The sequence below is a fragment of the Pieris napi genome, chromosome 8 (genome assembly GCF_905475465.1).
Source record: "Pieris napi chromosome 8, ilPieNapi1.2, whole genome shotgun sequence".
Classification (NCBI taxonomy): domain Eukaryota; kingdom Metazoa; phylum Arthropoda; class Insecta; order Lepidoptera; family Pieridae; genus Pieris; species Pieris napi.
Genome location: NC_062241.1, coordinates 8,083,603 through 8,104,938, shown reverse-complemented (window position 1 = coordinate 8,104,938; position 21,336 = coordinate 8,083,603). Strand labels below are relative to the sequence as shown.

The 21,336-nt window shown below is 32.9% G+C and overlaps 1 protein-coding gene across 2 annotated transcripts; it reads right to left on the bottom strand.

Annotated features, from left to right (window-relative positions):
- Positions 1-583: 583 nt before the first annotated feature.
- On the bottom strand, positions 584-19,969 carry LOC125051916 (uncharacterized histidine-rich protein DDB_G0274557). 2 transcript variants are annotated; one of them, XM_047652545.1, is made up of 5 exons: positions 19,652-19,969; positions 6,365-6,448; positions 2,896-2,959; positions 1,800-1,951; positions 584-983 (listed from the first exon to the last, which is right to left on the bottom strand). In XM_047652545.1, the coding sequence occupies exons 1-5, from the start codon at positions 19,670-19,672 to the stop codon at positions 666-668; spliced, it is 639 nt and encodes a 212-aa protein (XP_047508501.1). In that variant the 5' UTR covers positions 19,673-19,969; the 3' UTR covers positions 584-665. The 2 variants fall into 2 exon arrangements, with proteins under 2 accessions (XP_047508501.1, XP_047508500.1); XM_047652544.1 differs by lacking the exon at positions 19,652-19,969 and adding an exon at positions 7,460-7,853.
- Between the last annotated feature and the right edge of the window lie 1,367 nt (positions 19,970-21,336).

Below are 21,336 nucleotides of genomic sequence, written 5' to 3'. Positions count from 1 at the left end.
TTAAGAAATGCATATTCAAAATATTTCTCCCCCATGTTCTTCAGCTACCTATTGAAATTAAACCATACTATTATGTAGTACAGTGCATGTATTGATTATAAACGCATGTGAGAGCAAGTTATTCAACGCACACGCACGTCGCACACAGAGAAAGGTCAAACAACTTCATGCATTTGTGATTTGACAGTTTATGTTGAGCGTTGCAACTTCACGGTTTACAAACAAAATTTTGTCGATAATTAGTGAGATTTTCTCTTGTTTTTATGTGTAATAGTGATTTATGTGGATATTTATTGTGTTTAATACAAATATATTGTACAGTGTGTGTAACACAGCATTATCGAATGCCTGGCGAGTAGAAAAGGTAAACTTTTAATGAAAAATACAATTCAATATGAGCGCTATATTTTATTTTATTTTTACATGCTGTCATTTAATTTGCTTAATTTAATGTTAATTTAGTGTAGTAAGTTAGTAGTAGGCAGTAGATACTTTCTTGTAATGTATATATCTCTTTTAAATTAGAATTACATATACAATTTGATAGAAGATTGTATCTAAATCTTTTGCAAGAACGGTTTTTAAACAATTTTAAATAGTCAAAGGTTTAATTCGATGTTTTTCTTGTTACGTTAATAAGTTGTCACTATGTATGTAATTATCATTTAATTTGTTTGAATCGGTATTCGTATGTAGTCTACATCCCTTTCAATGTTATTTTTCCTTTTTTTCTTAACTCTTTTGCTAGGCATTTGGCTAGGTTGTACTGATTTAGTTTCAATACATGATTCTTCGACACACGTTTCAGGAGTATTTTGTATCCAATCTAAAGACACGTCGGGCTCTCTATCTGCATCTCGTCGTCTTCTTTTACCAGTAGCCACCCCAAGTTGAAGTAAAACTGGGTTGGAAACCAGGGCAGCAGCTGCCCCTAGGAGGGCAATCCCTGCTAACGGCCACAAAACTGCTTTTGCTGCTAATGACTTGAATATAAAAAATAGTTAGATAGATAGATTTAATTATGTCCAATGAAACTAAATAGTTTAGTTACGTTATAATTGAATTTATTCCTCTTGTTAATGAGCTATGACGAAACAAATGCACGTGCTTAATATCAGGTACATATATCGTTTGATTAATTTACATTTTCCTCTAATACTACTGCTGCGATTTTTATTAATAACTAGCTGGTGCACGCGACTTCGTCTGCGCAGAATTAGAATTTCGAGTATCTTATATTAGCGTGGCGTAGAAAAAAAAACTACAAAATATATTGACTATTGGAGATAAACATTTCCATATGTGTAATTAGCGGTTTTGGCTGCGCACGCCAGAATAGCTCGCAGATGGTAGATTTTTTCCTACTTACTTGATATTTCGGACAATTCACACAGTATCTTTATAAATTGTAGCCTATGTGTTATTCTGATGTATAAGCTATATTATTGTAAAGTTTCATTACAATCCATTCAGTATTTTTTACGTTAATGAGTAACAAACATCCATACATATTTACAAACAATTGCTTTTATAATATTAGTAGGATGTCTACATTGATATACGCATCTAATACATCTACGTATCCTTATGCTCTTTTTACCCGAAAATATGCTTAATATATTATTAACAACATAATTAGAATTTACCTTAATTTAACGGTAAACCCTACTGATGTACATTAAAATAATAAAATTGTGATAGATGTTATTAAAAGATTTCGTTGAACCAGAAAAGCTCCTCTAGGTGTAAGAGTTTAAAACTAAATAATTTATAATAAGACTATTCTATTTGAAACTTACCTGATGATAATGTCCAACATGATGACCGTGGTTAGGATGACCATGTGATTCATGGTAATCATGCTCAAAGCCATGGATCCCATGATCAACTGGCCTATGGTGTTCTTGACCGTAATAATATGGAGTTTCTTCGTGATCATATATTCCATTACCTATTTCAAACGGAAAATATATTGTTTTACAAAATGCAGTTCTTTTATTATGCTAATAGCATGGGCGGATTGTGAATTTGTGGGGCTCTGCACACGCGAAAAAAAATAACCTGCCAAAAGCAACCGGCGGGGATTTCCCCGATCCCTTCGATAGACGCGCATCGCACATAAGTTGGTTGAGATCTAAGGGATTCCAACTTTATCATTGCTTTTCTTAAAATGTCAGTTATTTATTTAGTTTTTAATTAATAATATCGCCTATTGTTACCTTTTTGTCTGGGGGCCCTGGGCTGCAGCCCAAAAATAAGGGCTTTTTGTAGCGAATCTCCCTGGCTAATAGGGTCTCAGTAAAATACTGTAGATGTCGTTGATCACTTTACAGTGTGGCTATTTCACAAAATTATTATTTTTCGTATTAAATAAGATACCGGTTTCACTAGACGCTTTGTTCTACATATATATTATTTGTTACCGTAGTAGATAAATATGTGCTGTTCAAAATCAGATGAGAATTTGTTTAAAGTTACAGAGCTTAATTAACCAAAAAATAGACAAAACTCTCTTAGGAGCATCAAACAATTACAACTGGCGTCAAAATTAGACCTAATCTTACACGAACCATTTGTTCAATGTACGTTGGTTGAAGTATAATTTATCTCGTTTTGCTCGCCATTTCAATACAACTATTACATAATATTGGCCTTTTCACAAATGATCAATTTTACGATCAGACCACAACATCGATAACGTAAGTTCAAAGAGAATGGAACTGCATGTACTAGATGAATCATATTGGAATACTTTGAAACGTTTTAAACGCTTTATTTACTGATAAAATACGAAAATATGTTTCGTCAAAACAAGTCCAGTAGTTTAGCATTAAATGACGTAGAAAAACTTTACCCAACCCAGTAAATAGAAGATACCTTAGTATAATATTATACCTGGATATTCATGATGTGAGAAACCTCTGCTGTAACTCGAGGCAGCTATGGCATTATCAGAGAACTGAAATTAAAATAACTCATCAATGAACAATATATATTTTTATTACTCGCCGTTTCGATCAAAAACTTCTCTAGATCGCTATTGTGTACACTATAGGCATATTAATTTATAGAAACAATGGGAATTGTTTTGAATTTTCTATTATCGATATAAAACATGGCTTTATGAACAATTGCGACATTCAATTTCTCATAGGTCAATTAAATTAGGGTCCGTTATCAAGACGCTTCAGAGCTCTGCCCTTTATTCTCACGGCCCTTAATGTTTCTTTTCCGATTGAAGCTCTTATTGTTTATGGTATTAGAACCTGTAAGAGCACACTATTTCTTTAGTTTAATTTTTAAATAGCAAATAGTTCCAGAAGTAGCGAAGATATACCTAACTAATCTAAGACTTCTAAATTACTACGTAATTCATAAGTCTGAATGTTACCTGACAGGTAACATTCAGACTTAGCGCGAACTATGACTTCTGTATGTCAAACGCAACACGTTTTGACGTGAATCATTATTGGTACGTATTAGTGCTATTCCCATGGCTATGTTGGTTAAAATATGCATGGCTAAGGCGGCTTTTAGTTCGATTTCCGGGCTGATAACATGAGTAAAATTTGCGAATATTTAAATATAAATAACACAGAAATTTGTTAAGTTTTTGCGCCATAAAGAAATTTTTAATGCTTCACGATAGTAGAAGCAAATACAAGCGGCGATTTTAGGCTTGTATTGCAATGTAATCTTATTTTGATAACAAATAATGTTTATTCAAACGCATGAATTAAAATATTCGGTAATTCTACGTACAGTCACCTGTTAGACAGTTGTTTCCGAGAATGCTGTCGATAATTAATGAATCACGGGAGAGTATCAGTGAGTCAAACTCAGTTATATATTATGTATGTATGTGTATTTGTGTTAACAAATAAAGAAAACTCTACAAGGGACAGGAAGAAGAAAAAATAGAATTATCAATATTAAAATGCAATGTTAAATATTAGCTAATATAGCGAATAAAACCTATACTAAGAATTCATCTAATAGGAGCAAGAAATTTGATTTCCGATTCAGACTTCTTATTTATAGTGATACGAACTATAGTAAAACAGTTTCTTCGATATAAATCGTGACACAAGCCAGGACTGTTTGTCAATTTTATTTTATTTTATTTATGATATTTTTTCGGACATTATTAATAATTATCATAATTTAATCAATTTCAATTGCTTATATAAAGCAGTAATTTTTGAAGTCCCGGGTTTATAGGTTCATTATTTGTCCTTCGGGAGAGCTCTGGGAAATGTTTTACACCACAATGCACTGGTCATGGGAGGCTATTCTGAGGTATGCCGCGAGCAATTTTGGCCCCATTACGATGGGAGTGGAACAAGGTGGGAATTACCTTAGACCTACTTGTTGTCCACCATTGTATATGCAATAAACGCTTGCTATAGGTACCAAAACTAATTATTCAGAATAACATATTTTGTTCTACGTTGGGGAATGTAATAGATATAATATGTACCTAGTTATAGTACTAAAATTAGTCCCTGATATTACAATCAAATGTATGCATTCATATATGGACAGGATTTTATCTCTTTTGACTTTTTCGAGACGCTGTATAGACACAGAAGATCAAATCTGTGAATGCTACACAGTGCTATTACTCTACCTTACATTTCGATGTTGCATATTTGTGTTTTTTAGTGTGACTGAAAGTTATTACAGGCATTTCTATAGTCTGTAAGCCAATTCACCAAAATTTACCGTCACGGAAGCGACTTAACAAATCAACCTGTAATTCAGTTCGTATTGTGCTAATGGGGGTTGCCTCTCGATGCGCCACTTTGGACAGGACAGGACCAAACCAGCCACGGCCGGTCAGAAGTATAGTCGTACTACTAGTGATGTGTCAGGGTATAATAAACCTTTAATTATACATATCGAAACTTTATAACAACACATACCAGGGAATCTAGCTTTAAATCTTTAAATCCGAAAAATAAAATATTTATTTATTTCTTAAAAATTATTCTTCTTTTTAATTTTATTTTCCATATATATATACTTTTACACAAGACTTCATTACTTATACTGCTAACTTTTACTCATATTATTTTTTTCTAATAAGTATTATTATTATTATTATATTCTTCGCAGCATAATGCTGAGCCAGGGCCAATTACAACCTTGTTTTTTAAAAGAATTTTTTTTTATCTTTCATTATTTTTTTTATTTTTTTGATTATTATATTTTGTGTGTTTTGTTAGTAATAAATGTAATGTCTATGCAATCATAGTATGCAACATATATAATGGAAGTGGTAAGCTCAAATGTATATAAAATATATATTATAATTGATATGTGGTAAAAAATATATCGGCTACTGCGCACTGACTCACATTTCCGTTCCGACAAGTTATCTGGAATGTGGGCCATGATATTCCCACCTACCTTGTATTTCTATTCGACGCAATTAACATTTCAAGTTATATGCTAAATGCATTTATCTAATACATATATAAAATTCTCGTGTTACAGTTTTCGTTGCCATACTCCTCCGAAACGGCTCGACCGATTTTGATGAAATTTTTTGTGCTTATCCGGTATCTATGAGAATCGGCCAACATCTATTTTTCATCCCCCTTAATGTTAGGGGTAGTCCACCCCTAAATTTTTTATTTTATTTTTTAGACAAAACTTTTTGTTTTTATACATACAACCCCTAATTTTCACCCCTCTACGATCAACCCCTATTTTTTATTATAAATGATAAACATGGCAAAACGACGTTTGCCGGATCAGCTAGTAATATGTAAATTTGTCGATATTCAAATAGAGAACATTTGTTTCTGTTTGGAGGAAGGACAGATCTCTCATACGTTCTAGATGGTTGTGTGACGCTATTTAATATGAGTAATAAATAATTTATAAGGTTTAAAATTCAACGAAATATGAACATGAGTTATAGAACGTACTTTGTTATAGCTCAAAGATAAGAGGATATTATTTATATGCGCGTTAAGAAAAATATGAGAGGCCAACAGAACTACGCGCGGATTTGCCACCCTCATACTATTATAGCCACAGAATAGAATGATAGAAAAATAACAAGAAATAAGTACTTATCAAAGTAAGAAAAATCTCCGCCTTTGACAGTCTTAATTAAAATAAAAAAAATTGCAATTGGGAATAATGACTAGGAAATGGTGATTATCATCATCAACAATTAATTATTTAAAATGAATATAAATTCACAGACATGTATAATGATAATACGCAATAGCAAGAAATACTTTTAACAAAGCTACATTATTAATGAACTCAAATGTGTACGAATAAACAATTCTTCATAAGTCAGGGATATATTCGATTTATGTAACATCAAAGTAACCAGATATCTTACCTTAATGCTTCCAGGATTATTTCGAGCAAAATTAGCATACTGTCCTAACCCCTCTTTATGCAATGCCTTAGCATTAGTAGAATTCTGAAATAAGATCGTAATATCACTCAGCTATATTGTAACACAAGAGTACAATATATATTATAATAACCACAAAAATGTTTAGGAAAGTACATGAAACTTATATGCCCGACAAATGTCGAATTTAAAAATAAAACAGGCCGGTAAGTTTGCACACGGAAAGGAAATTCGATTGGGTCACAGCAAATGTCTGACCCTAGGATCATACTATATTTTTTGCAATTGCGGTCTAAAATTTGTAATATTGGCATGTTTAACCAATTCAAAAGGGCATTAAAGATACACATCAGACTGAGCCTAGTAGACTAAACTTAAGACGGCTGTCTGATGGCGATGTGTATCTCGTTCGTATATATGTTAAGTTATTCATGTAAGAAAATACGTTCTCAAAACATTTTTTTACTACAGAATTAGGACAAACGCATGATACAACAAACAAATTGACGTTCAACAAAAATATGAAAATGTGTACCGTATCGTCTCTACAATATGCGGACACGACAAGCGAAATAAAGTACAAAAAACAGTGATAATACACACAACAATAAAAATTAAAACTGTAAAAGTATGAAACTATTTGAATCAAGAGTTGAATTATCGTTTCTATGCCCCGTACTCTAACCGCTCTATGGAGCTAATTTAATTCGGTTATTAGTAGCTATGAGAAGACTCTGTATGGTCCGGTTTTCTTTTCACGCAAAAACACCAGTGGCACTACAACCTATTAGATCTAGGCCTCAGATTTATCTATCGTTATCAATAGTATTTTTAATAGGCAAGTAAGTAGGTGGTCTGTGACTAAGTGTGATATTTTCTTTCATCGTACGACAGGCCCAAAAAGTCAAAGTCCATAGCTGGGGATTGAATTGAGATGAGTGCCGCACTCCGATACCACTAGACTAACACTGCTAACTCTTTTCAGGCAAGTAGAGGTTAAATATTGCTATTTTCATATGTACAAAAACCACACAAAATCCTTGGCTCGTACAAAATACATAAACTAATATAACTTACATTATCCTTCAAAGAATATTCCCTGATGTGTTCGTTGAAATTGGTATTCGTAATAGGATTGGATTCGGTTGAAGACAGTAAAATTCCGAACACAAGAATAAATTCTAGACTGTCAGACATGACTCCGAATCAAAAGATACAATAAGCCGCTTGATGAAAATGCCTTGTTTTATAAAATTGCCTTGGAGGGGTAAGATAATTTGATACACAATGATCATAGTTACAGATAGTTGACTCTTGCAGTAATTTCATTGTTATGATAGTCGTATTGCAAATTCCTTCGCGGAGGATGCACATTGTTAGGGATGTTTTTATTATAACAACTAACATATATAAGTGTCCCTGTGGCTTTGAAGTATGTAGCCTTGGACACCATGGCCTCCATAGCGAAAAGAGTGCAGGTCGTTTTTCACGCCACGCCGCGCTCATGTACATTACCTATATGAATAAATGATTTTTGACTTCTTGACTTGGTAGGCCGCTCTCTTGCTGACGTCAATGTTCCAGCCATTTTGGAGCCAATAGGCATCGCTAGAGACAATGGCAAGCGGGATGGGATGTCGTTGATCCCTTGGAGGATGGGACGGGCTATGGTATGGGATGCTACTTATGTGGCACACATTAGCCCCATCTCACCTCCCTCGGCAAAAAGGAAAAAAAGCTGGGGCGGCCGCAGAGCAGGCGGGAAATAATAAACGGCTCAAATATAAGTCTTTCCTCCACCTCCTATTTTGTTCCCTTTGGAGTAGAGTTTGAGTTGGCGCCTGGTAGATAGTACCGGTGACCCCAGAGCTGGTGTTTTCCTTGCAATACAGCGAGGAAATGCTGCCAGCCTTAAAGGTACACTGCCATAGGGACCAAAATAATTATTAATTATTATTATGTAGGTTAAGCAAATTGTAAATATGTACTGTATATTTGAGTGTTATGTTTGGGTTTTAATATACGAATTATCATTGTAATATATACACATTTTTTGGTTTGAATTGAATAAAACTTCTGCATTCCGACTGCTGTATAGCGATCGAAACTCTATTAATGTAATAAAAAATCGAATTAATAGAGATTTCGTTCTTGTCGACTGTATAATGTTTATCTAAATGTTTGTTTAAATGTCTTTGAATTTTTTTAAAAACCTATGTCACAAAGTTATGGCTAAAATCAATAAAAAATAAAGTACAAATAAATTATAAATTGTGTTCGCTGAGATGAATCTAACGAATTTAACCCACCTTCCGTAAAAGGCCAGTTTTATTGGTTTTAAATTATTTATTTCGCGGCATCAGATTTACGGTTTGCACCGCGATATATTACCAACCCAGCCAATAAAATTCCTACCAACGAAGAATTAGATTTTAAACTCGTGTAATGCCATGACCAACTAGATTAGTATTTTAGTTTACTGTTATTGTTAAAGCGGTTTTAGGTGTGATATATTGTCATTAAAATATATGATTTCTGCAATGTTTTAGAAAGTTTGAATTATTTTCATACTCAGGGGTTGTATTGTTAGAGGAAAAACATATAACTATTATAATGATATTATGGTAAAGTAACGAATAATAATATAAATATGTAATAATGTAAGCATAGTTGAACTAGAGAAATAAGATAAAGTAAACATGTACATGAAAGAGTGTTGGACTAATGGCTTCAGCGTGCGACTCTCATCCCTGCGGTCGTAGGTTCGATTCTTCTATGTGTGTTCGATCTTTCTATGTGCCCATTTAACATTGTCTCGAACGATAAAAGAAAACATCGTCAAAAAGTCGACGGCGTGTTTTAGGCACAGGAGGCTGATCACCAAATTGCCTTTGATTGACAAATGATCATGAAACGGATATATAAATCTGAGGCCCGGACCTAAAAAGTATGCAGTAGGCAGGAAGTATTTCCTGTTTCTTCCAGTATCACTAAATCCTATATTATCAGCTTCAGGTGTATTCCTTACCCATTTCGCTTCCCTCTTATTTTATGGCTTAAATTCCTCACGTGGTACCTACTAAGGTGAAAAAGTAGACTATTACAATGGTTGCCTTTATACTTGCTAGGATAGTATTTGATTAAAGGAATTGGTAATTGTGTAACTATATTCTAATAATGTAAAATGATATTGTTTAAATACAATTAATAGAAATCAGAATTTAAAGATTAGAAAAGATATTTTCTTGTATTCATTACAATTAAATTTTAGAGTTTGTGTCCGAATATTAAGCGCATGTTCTTCATTGATATCGTTAAATTATCGAAATAAAAAATGATTAATCTCTACACCTTTTCTTTTTTCTTCATAAAGTAATATAACTATATAATTTAATATGTTTGTTATTATGTAGATAAATATCTAAATAAATACAAAAATATACAATTAAGAGGATTTTTCATTAAAATAAATTTTCTTCAAATATGAAATAATTCTAGATTCGTTCCAGAAACACTTTATTACTTCTGAATCTCGTGTCGGAGTACTTAACATTAAAGGAACGTATTAACGTTGTTATCCAATTCACATCTAGAGAAAGCATCAATCACTGACTTAGCTATTGGAAAATGTCACCTGATGGATGGAGTAGTTATCGAGATGGGATTTGCTTCTCCAGGTTTACTTTGACTGATGGTGAGGAATCAGTCCTGTCTTGATTGGCGTGATTGTAGATCGTCAAAAACCTTTTTACAAAGCATTACTCAAGCGTGAATATATAGTTACCACGGCTCGGAAAAACGTTTACAAAAAAATACGACGAGAACATAGTAACTGTTTTAAAAACTAAAAGTTAGTAGTTGCTTGCTGGGTAGGCTTTCAATTAAACTTTATCTCATCAAAAACAAATGAAAGCTGTAAGAAAAATTGTTTTGAAAAATAAATCTTTTTCATCCGACATTCCAGCATTCATTAGCTTAAGTATAAAAGCTCTCAGCGTCAAATGACGTCTCAGAAATATCAGGAGGAATTCATATGAAAAATGTCATGTTTCAAACATTAGTGCAGATGTAGGGGTGCAAATGTGTCGAGATTCGAAATGAAAATGAGGGCTTGAGATATGAATGAAAAAACCAATAACACTGAAAGCTATGCCGATCACTTTGAATAGAGGACTTAGGAAGTCACATAATTTCAACTGCAAGAATAAAATAATTTATAAATCTAAATAGCCAAATAAGATGTTCTATGATTAAGTCGGTGTCTATGGTTTAGTAGAAAATATTCTTTTTTTTATATTGGCCATCATAAGTGTACATTGTTACCAATATGAATAAATATTGATCTGACACAAAGAGTTCAATAAAAAAATAATTTAGCTGGATTTATATTATAACTTAAGTATTCGTTGAGTAGGAAATATGTACGCCTTAATAGTGTGTGTTAGTTATTATACGCTTCACCTGTATGTATGTAACCGACTCCTTCGGACTCGATTTTGACCCACTTTTAACGGACAGATTTAATTCAAACTTTGCGCACCTGTCAAAGATCGATGACAATGCAATAATCCGAAAAAAAAAATAAAAAAAATTAACTAAAAAAATAAATAATATTTAAAAAAAACTAGAACACACGCTTTATATAGAAAACTAAACTAAAAAACAGAAAATAAATTTTAATAAATATTAATTAAGAATAATGTAAATAATTCCTAATTTAGGCTGAAAATGGTAATGAACAAAAAATACTGGTATTATTGTGAAAAAGCGTAGGGCGCTCTGTGCTATATTTTTCGTCTATCGAGCAACCCATGACAATTGAAGGTAGGTACTAATTCCGGATTGTATATTTAAATTTGATATATATAAGTTGTTGTAAAAGAATTGTTTTAAAAATAACTTAAACCTCAATTCTAAATTCAACTTATACAAAGAATCAGTTAACATACACAGTGCAAAAAGTAAACACCGGTAACTGATTGCGTAAGCAGAAAAAGGAAAGCCTGCGGTTGGTGAAAAATTACACTCATTAGAGTTCGAGGAATTGGCGTTAATAAAAAACGTGTATTTGGGAAATGGGAGCGTTGACAAATGCGAGTGGCTAATGAGACGCATCACCTGCAGACGCGTTTGTTTACGGATTTTTATATGAAGTTTGCCTTCATATTTATTAGGAAATATTTTTGTAAATCAATTAATGTAGATTTATATAAGAATAGTGTCCGATACTTTCACATTGAAGTCACAGTCTTCTACTGTTAAAGCCAGCTCTAGGTTAATATAAGGATTAATATATATCAAACTTTTTTTTACTTAGCACTTTTTTGAACTAGTACTAATACACTTCAAAGATTTATACTTTTTAAGTACAGAATCAATCTTATTGAATCTTAAGATGGGTACCGGCGGGTTTAAGTATTTATAACAAGGAATGTATGCAATTCATGTTTTTATTCATAACAGGAAAAATAATAAATCATAATTAATGTAAAGTCAATTCAAATGAAGTGGGATTCTACGGTTATAAAATGAACTAAGGATAAGATTCAGATAGGCATAGAGCTAAGTTCGTCGAGAGTTAGTACGACAAAAAAGTAATGTACTTTGACATTCGGGAGTCACGCGTCACAAATCTTGCTTCTGAAACTTAACCCAAGATGGTAAACGTTATATTGTCATATATAGCCATGTTTTGCTATATTTTTTTAAAGATTTTAAGGCCAAAACAATTAAATTAGGCAATAATTATCTTTTGACTCGTATCCAGCGGGATATATAAAGTCTATGTATCATATTTTATTTGTACTACTGCCAGTTAATAAAACAAATCAAGAAAAACACTTTTTTACCGGATACACGGTGACTGTGACCACGCACGCTGAAACGTCGGTTAAATTTAAAATTATGTAAAATAATTGTAAATTTATAATAAAACATAACTTCAAATCCGGTAAAAAAGTGTTTTTAAATGTCTAAAAGTTATGTCAATAAAAGACAATACTAAATAAGTACATTACTACACCAACATAATTTATGTATATACTCCGTATATGTCCGCTGAAAATTGTCTTTGTTTTATACTAAATACAAATCAAGTTAAAAATATTAGTGGAGTATGGAATTTTAGAATTGTAGATATTCATTAAATAGAATTTAAGAAAATTAATCATTCAAATTCCGTAATTGCCTGCCTGTTTAGCTATACGAGACAAAACATAAACTAGAACGTTTATCAAAACATAAATCATACAACCCCAGACAAAATCTGTGATCATGCAAGGTTCAATTCAAATAAATCGCAAACCTAAAATGCTCCGGACAATCCCATAATCCTCACCTCGGACAGACGCGTGGATTTGCGCAGAAGCACTAAGATGTATTTATGAAGGCTTTTCCATATTTGCCGATATTTGGTGTTTTTACTATTTAGTTTGTTTTCGATGTTGAATTAATTATGTACACACTTTTAATATCGTAAATATAACGGCAAATATCTGACGAGATTCTTGAATTATCGTCTTCAAATAATGTATATTTACATACCTATGAAATATTTTACGCAAAATGTATGTGAGTTATTATTGTCCTAGAAACATCATCAATCTAATATATAAAACTCTCGTGTCACAATGTTCGTTCCCATACTCCTCCGAAACGGCTCGACCGATTCTTATGAATTTTTTTATGCATATTCAGTATAAGTCTGAGAATCGGCTACTATCTATCTTTCAAACCCCTAAATGATAAGGGGTGTCCAAAATTTGTTTTTTAATTTTTAGATTTTTCTTTGTTTTTTTATGATACAGCATACAAAAATACACACAACCACTAATTTTCACCTTCTCAAGATCGCCTCTACGATCAACTCCTACTCTTTATATAAAAATGTATCCTAGAAATAATAATAACATAACAACAACGTTTGCCGGGTCAGCTAGTATTATATAAATTATAATAGTTTTAACGTATCATTTACATGCTAAGCTATTTCAACAAACATTTTACATGAAATAAAGCGATAAAGTTTTACGAGGAGCTCAATTTGAGTTAAAATTTAGCAACACAATACGTTTAATTTGCGGCGAAGGATTATTGAGTGTAGTGCAATCGGCACGTTTCATATCTATGAACAAATCCTGCGGTATTCATTTTGGGCAGGTGTTCTGTCGTTTGAATTAATTTGGATTTGATACTGTTATACGAACGGAGTTTCAGTAAAAATAGCACTCGAAACTCGTAAATAATGTTATAAATTCACCTTTAATATAAAGAACCAAACAAAATAAATAAGATTTATAATAAAAAAAACTTTAGAGGTGTCAAGGGACGCCCGGATGGAACGAAATTCCTTTCGATTTCTTTATATGTTAATTGGTATCATAACAGTATGATAGATTTTCTCGACACCAATCTTACGACGAAAAAAAGAAGCCAACATCACGAGGTGTTCCCAGGCGGTCACCCATCCAAGTACTGACCTCGCCCGACGTTGCTTAACTTCGGTGATCGGACGAGAACCGGTGAATTACAATAGCAAATAGCAAAAAAGTGTCGTGACAACTTTTCGTAACAATTTTTTCCGTCTAGCCCCCTTTCACAACGCGCGATAAGGAACTTCGTTCCAATAGTTGTATGATGCGTTCTTTACTTCTGTTCTTGTTTAACGGTGTAACTCCTTTTCTCATATTTTTGATTATTTATTAATTAAGGTTTCCGACATCGATTACGTACGACAAGTATATCAATTTCAACGTGAGTCCTGAACTCAACATTTCTTACTGCATCGAGAGATTAAATCAAAGTAATACATACTTATTTTGATTACTTGTTATAGAAACCAACTAACCAAAGCTAATAATGCAATGTAATCATTGTATTAGTAATTTCCTTATAACCATTATGATGAATGAAATTACGTGACTTGGTACTGCGACTGTGTAAATTTGTTTATCCCTGTATAATAAACGCTCATCTCGAGAAAGCTTTTATCCTTTTATGTAAATCGTTACAGTTTATGGTAGGACTACATTCACGCACGGTCGGTGTAGACAGGGTGTTTTTTAGGAATTATTATTTAAGCTGTTGCTGTATGATTCCGGATATGTATATTTTTGAAGTGAAAACTTCTTTAGCGGCGTTGTACACTTTTATTGGAATGGGTAAAAAATGTTAAACTCGCGTCAGGACACGAGACCTGATCGAAAATTCGTAAGACGGATGGAGAGTAGACAGCTGGCGCGGCGTATTTAATGTAGTATAAATTGTCATGTTTGTGTACGATAGCGCAATAAATGAATATTGTATTCTACCACATAAATGATAGTACTTTTATACTGATAATTAAAGCAATTCGTGCAAAATTATTCCCTAAACATTCCAAAATATCAAAAACGTTAATATTCAAGTTTTCACTTCTGCCGGCACTCCCGGAGTGCAACACGTCGTTTTTTTTAATGGGACAGAAGGGCAATTAGAAAGAAGTGCATTGCCTAAAGGTTTACGGGTGTGTCGCTGGTCTTTAGAGAATATGCTCTACTCTGGAAGGGGCCTAAGTTATATTGGTTTGGTTCATAAAACTTCTAATGGCTGCTGGTTCTACAAAGAAGACGCCTGAGAAGTGGCTTACAAAGAGATTAAATATATAATATTTACTAAAAAGAATGCTACATCATGTAACTTACACGAAATTAAGATTTCTTACTGTTTTAAAATGACTTTGATTATGATTTTTTAAATTGTTGAACTGTACGTGATGTACATATATGGCAAGCATGCTTGACTGTCAGGAGTCAGGACAGTATAATAATTTGAAATAAATAATTATTTCTATATTAAACTCGTGCTTCATTTTCTGAACACTCTGTATATTTATAGCTACCCCTATTGTAAATGACGCTTATTTTTGGTAACAAGGAAATTGCGACAGCTAACTAGAATCCTTAAGCGGCGACACATAATTTAACATTTTGACGTTGAGTTATAGATTCAAATACAATTTACGATCATGAATTTAATATAAAGTTTAAAGACAACACTGGAATGTGATTATTGTAATTAAAATCAGCACCTTATTATAGTAGTGTATTAATAAAACGGTTTTATGTGTGAAAAAAATTTAACTCGGCAAGGATATGTCGTGGCTGGATAGCAGAATTGATCGTTTCATGAAATTGTAGAGTTAAGATATTTCAATCAACGTTTAGCTACTTCATATAATCCCCAATCATTATTAAGCAATATGTGAAATAGTTACAGTATTCACTGCTAGAGGTAAAGCTTTTTAATAATGAAAAAAGTTTTACCGGAAACTAAATAAAAGTAAAGCTCAAAATCAAACCAAAAAACAAAAAACTTATAAAAAGGAAATACCAGGATGTTTTGTTTGAACTTATGAAAGCTGGCAGGAAATATTGTTTAAAAATAACTAAATTGTATGCTTTATATTTAGAACATTGTTTAGAACTCTTCGTTGTACACTTAGTTCGATTAAGAATATACCTGATACAGGTACAGTGTAAAAGAAGGTTTGAATTTTTAATAGTTTAGTTTTTCATTCCTTAAGGTCCTTTTTTAAACGATTTAAAAAAAGTGGAAGAGAAGGTTATCAATTCAACGCGACGCGTAATTTTTGCGTAGTCTGACCACACCGTCGGAAAAGCTACACAAAAACCTATTTTGTTTTAGGGCGGGAGTTTTCAAACTTGATTAGATTTATATAGCATATATACCATTTGCGAATATTATAAAAAAAATGTGCCAGGACGTGGAATTATTGTTCATCAGAATCATTTATACACAATGAACAAATCTCCTGTTTATTTTATCAAATATATTTTATATATTTATTTTACAAAACTTATTGCAGGGTCATGCTAATTAATCCAATTATTTTTTGTTTCAGTGTTCAAAATGTCAAACATTTGTCAGCGGTACATACGGCGACATTGCGAGGAGAAGACTGGAGGGTCTTACATGAAGGTATATAAATATAACATACGCTTGATGCTGTATATATAGAGCTGGGTATCGATTACGCGCTCCTGGCGCGCGCGCCATGATGGACCGCTCCGAGAGTGCGTTCCGTGAAACGCGTTCCAAATATTTGAAGTATATCAACTAAGCGCGCCTGGCGCGCGTGGCAACCATTCCAGTGTTCGACCCTTCATCATGGAAGCCAGTCAGCTTGGCACTTTGGCTTGGTTAGATACTCTCAATTTTTCTCTTCTGTACGATGAAAGGAGCACAGTCATTTTTTTCTTTAATTCCGGCATAGGGACTCCCATTTCACTACTGATTTCTCTCCAAGCATCTTCTCTAAGCGATTTATGATGATACGAAGAACTTTTGCTATTCCACAGTAGTTCTTTTGTACCATACAGTTGTATTAATTTACGGCAACTTTGGTTATCCATAATTGGGAGCGCAACAAACACATAAAATACGATATGTCCGTCCCAACTGGCGCGCGCGCCACGATTGATGCGTGGTAAAAAACCGACACCCATCGGAACGGACCGCTCCGCGTTCGGGCGCTCCAACGAACACATTGGCGCGCGTTCCAAAGTGGTATCCATTGCGCGCGGCTGAAGCGCGCGCCAATGTTCGCCCTCTTGGAGCGCGTAGTCGATACGCGGCTTAGATAGATTACAATCTACCGAATAATAATACGTTAAATTGTAAGCAGTACGTTGAAGTTCACAATCTTGCGACAGTTCACAATTCCGCGAGATAGATTACAATCTAACGGTATTTACAATTTTACGGTGACATATTATACACATATATATATACATAGAAAGTAAAATCCTGTGATGCGACATGATTCGAACGCATGACCTCAGGATTTAGCGTGACAAGTGTATCTCGTGAATACGAAGTCGCTTTAAACATAATTAACTTATGATATTCCACCTGGTTGCATTTACTCTTAACCTTTCTTTAAAAGAAAATAATAATATTCTAAACCTAAACTATGTAGGAATATAAAAGTTTATGTTATAACATATTTAGTAACATTCATAATACCTAGTTGTATAGCAAAAGTTTAATTATAATAACAGTAATAATAGACTTTTGGCCAAGGGTTGCGTGTATTTGACACTTTCATTTCCCGTTTTCAGTCCAGTCTTGTGGTCACGTGAATGACTAGGTTTAAATTAAAATCTATAGGGTAGGAAATATACGCTTGGAAGGGGGAAGTGAAAATTAATTTTCATAATATGTTTACCGAATAAAATAAATGGAACAGTTTATGTATCAAAACGCGAACTTAAATTGTTTGCCAGTTCAGTACGGCAACACAATAATTGTATTGGGCAATCACAAGAATAAAACAGACGAAAAATGTGCCTGTTTTTTGCAAACAACGAGTATTGAATTAAATGTATGTTAAGATTTCGACCTTACAGTAGTTAAACAGCAAGCTATAACTATTTGTTGGCGCCTGAACATTTAATTAAAGCAAAGCAGTACAAACAGTAATCATGTAGAGGTAAAGTTCTAATATTAAAAAGGTAAATATTTGAAATTCACGTTTCAATAGACAAACACTATGATTGGAAATCGAAAATAGAACGCGCGGCGCCGCTTTGTGGCTAAGAAGGAAATTGGACAGCTTTGTATTCGCACGCGATTCTTAACGCCTTTTATTTCTGAACGCCTGGTACTAACATTCCAACGAATTGTTTGAAATATATTTTTCGTAATACATATATATATGTATATTTAATTCGTAATTAGCATCGTATACTATCGTTGGAAATTTGTAAATTATTATTATGTAGATGACAATCAAGCAGGAATCAAATCAAATAATAAATACTACGTAAGTGATATACCTACACACGAAATCGGTTCAGTGCATAAATTATAACCAAATATTATAAAGTAATTAAGGCATGGCCTTAAGGGGCTTGGGGCAGACATATATATATACATATAAGGGTGATCTGTAAATTCTAAAATTTACGTTACTCTGTTTGATATATGAATAATACCTATATCTACATATTAATAGTAATGGACCGGGGCTCGAAGCTAAATGTTAAAATAACAAACGCTTCTCAGTAAAGAGGGTAAATGGTAAATCATCAACAGTTAATTATAACGTTTGTTTATGGAACAAATTGCTACGACCCTTAATGGACTATTTCAACGACTAAGTCAAAGTTTTAATGATCATTTTGGAACTTGGAGTAAAGTTTTAAACTTTATACGATTCGTAGAATCTTGGGAACTTCCTTTAATTTTGATTTACCTATTCAAATGTCAAAATTATCTACCGTTACAAAACTTCAGATTTTTCGTTTTTATTTTTCTAATTGTAGACTACACATTTTAATATAAGAACGGTGTAACGCGATTACGATTTTCCGCGACGACTGGCTTAAGAAAGCACTGGGTAGAAAGATCGTTTATATATTTTATAAAAACTATATCGGCATAGGCAATTGCTTCAACTAACGGTTTCTCGTAACGTAGTTAGACGAATTTTGTGTTGACCTATCGCTTACAACCCCTGTCATTATTCACCAAAGTTGAATCTAAACAAAATAAAGGTTTCATTAGTACTGATATTCCCTACAAACTTTCTAGAAATCTGAAGGTAACCGGATGTATCGCTCTAAAAAAGTATAGTGTCTTTATGACTATTGTATTTTTCCGTAAATAAAAATGAGTTTGTATACACAATACAAACCAGCCCCTAAGCTGAGGACAAAAATCCATATATTTCGTCGCGACAATGAGCTTATTATCATTCTTGTCCGTAAAAGTTAAAAAGAAAAATTTTATATGCATCAACAATACAAACGAGGGGGAATTCATAAACAAAGGTATTGCCACTGGGAAATTGGAATCAGAAAATCCTGTTTAATTAGAAAAATTCATTGTTTTCCGTTCGCGTACCAGACGACGATCGGCACAACTTTCTTAATTTATGCTGCAACATTGCAAACAGAGGTTTGCTTTGCTCTGTTGTTTATTGCAACAAAATGAATAAGGTTTTTTATGCGAGTTCTACGTTTGAATGACGTTCTAAATACTGATAACAAATATTAGTTGACGAGAGAAATTATCTTTAGGTTTTATATCCCATCTTCAAACAGATTGAGATAACATATATCTAATAAAGTGTTTCGCTTTTGTTAATTAAACTATGTCGGTTACTTGATTTGTAGAAAGGAGAAGTATTTTCCCACATTTTAAAGCACATAAAATTTGCAAATTACGCGTAATTACTCATCAAAATAGTTTAAGTGGAGTACTTACAAACAATAAAGATAGATTCATACCGCCGTTGTTTCGCAGTTAGGAAATAGTGATATTTAAAGCTCATACTTTCCTATAGATTCCCAAGCGTGCGGAGCTCAAGAATAGATTAATGTCATCCATTTATATTGATCGGACAAAGGTTTGTTATGAGATCTTAGCGGATGAGAATAATATATCACAGGAATGAAATTGCTGGTCCTATTTTATTAAAACGCACATAAATCTGTTTTTTATAAGAAAATTATAAAAATAAACAAACTGCTTTATATTATTAGTATAAGCCACAATAAATTGGATAAAATATTATTTGGTTATTAAAACATCCTACACTAACCTTGTTCGCCCAAAAGCGAAAAGCGGCAGATTTCAATTGTCAGACAAGCACAGACAATATTTCATAGACTAAATATTCTAGGCTACTATAGTGAGTTAATTAGATTTTTCTTCACTTAGTATCAAGTGAGCCTTTTCTTCTGTTATAGACTACATTATGAGTTATTTTTTAATTAATTATTTTAATTTAATTGCATAATATGTATGATTAATAAATAAATGTTCTTTTGGCACGCACTGGATAGTTTTGGCGCGAACTTTTGGGTTTGAGTACCTATGCGAAAAGAGTAACTACTCAGCCACGGGAAATCATACCTTGCTTGTCAGTAATGAAAGATGGCAAATAAAAGAATTAAAAACGCTTAATATATGTTGTTTGTATGTAACATGCAATAACTTATCTTAAATTGTGTTTATTTTGACATTCACATTGCGCTAACTTTAAAGTACTGTCATTTAATGTATGTCATTATATTTATCACGGAAAATGACGCTTTTTCACAACTGTAACGAAACACATTATTCATAATGCGATGGGTGTTGAGCGGAGTCTGGGGGGACGACCAGTTTAATGTCAGAATTTGCATAACTTTGTATATGCTGTGTCAGCAGAAATTTTTTATTATTTTTATAACAGCGCCTTTTTATATCTTCAATTAATAATTAGTGCACTACATTAATATAAGATAGTTATTAGTTCGAATGTAGCAATAATATTATTTTATATATATATTGAATGTTAAACATGCAAAAACCCAATTATATTTTAATGGTTTCCGAAACCAGTACCACCAGAATGAAAGCAAAATCATGCTATTTAAAAAGTGAAATATTTTTTAGGCAGCATCTGATCTTTCATATACTATGTTGTATGAAATATTATCTCATAACATTAAATGTTAAAAAGAAATAAGTAGAGCCCGCCCTGGGTATTACGGGACACTTCCAAACAATTAGAGTTGCCTCGTTAGCTTCATACCGCTTCGGGGACCGTAATTTACTGTTAAAATACAAGTTTACTCCATGAACTTAATATACTAGCTAAGCAAAAATACAAGGAAGCTGTATTTCTGTTTTGTTAATTTATTCGTATGTAAACGTAATTGTAACAATTTTCCGTCGAATAGCCAGTTCACGCTGAATTGCTCTTTTATTTAATTTGTGTTGTGGGTTACATTTAAATATTGTTTATAGATAGGAAGTAGACGGCAACCACTTCATCATTAGGGAAAGAGTTATAATCTTAATATATATAAATTACGTGTCACGTTGTTTGTCCGCTATGGACTCCTAAACTACCGAACCGATATCAATCAAATTTGCACACCGTGTGTAGTTTGATCCAACTT

What these genes read in the sequence shown, in the direction of transcription:
- LOC125051916 (XM_047652544.1), bottom strand. Translation starts at nt 7,579, where the DNA reads ATGTCTGACAGTCTAGAATTTATTCTTGTGTTCGGAATTTTACTGTCT. An exon ending in AATATTCTTTGAAGGATAAT is followed by an intron (nt 6,449 to 7,459) that starts GTAAGTTATATT and finishes ATCTTATTTCAG; the next exon opens with AATTCTACTAATGCTAAGGC. An exon ending in ATGTTGGACATTATCATCAG is followed by an intron (nt 984 to 1,799) that starts GTAAGTTTCAAA and finishes TTTATATTCAAG; the next exon opens with TCATTAGCAGCAAAAGCAGT.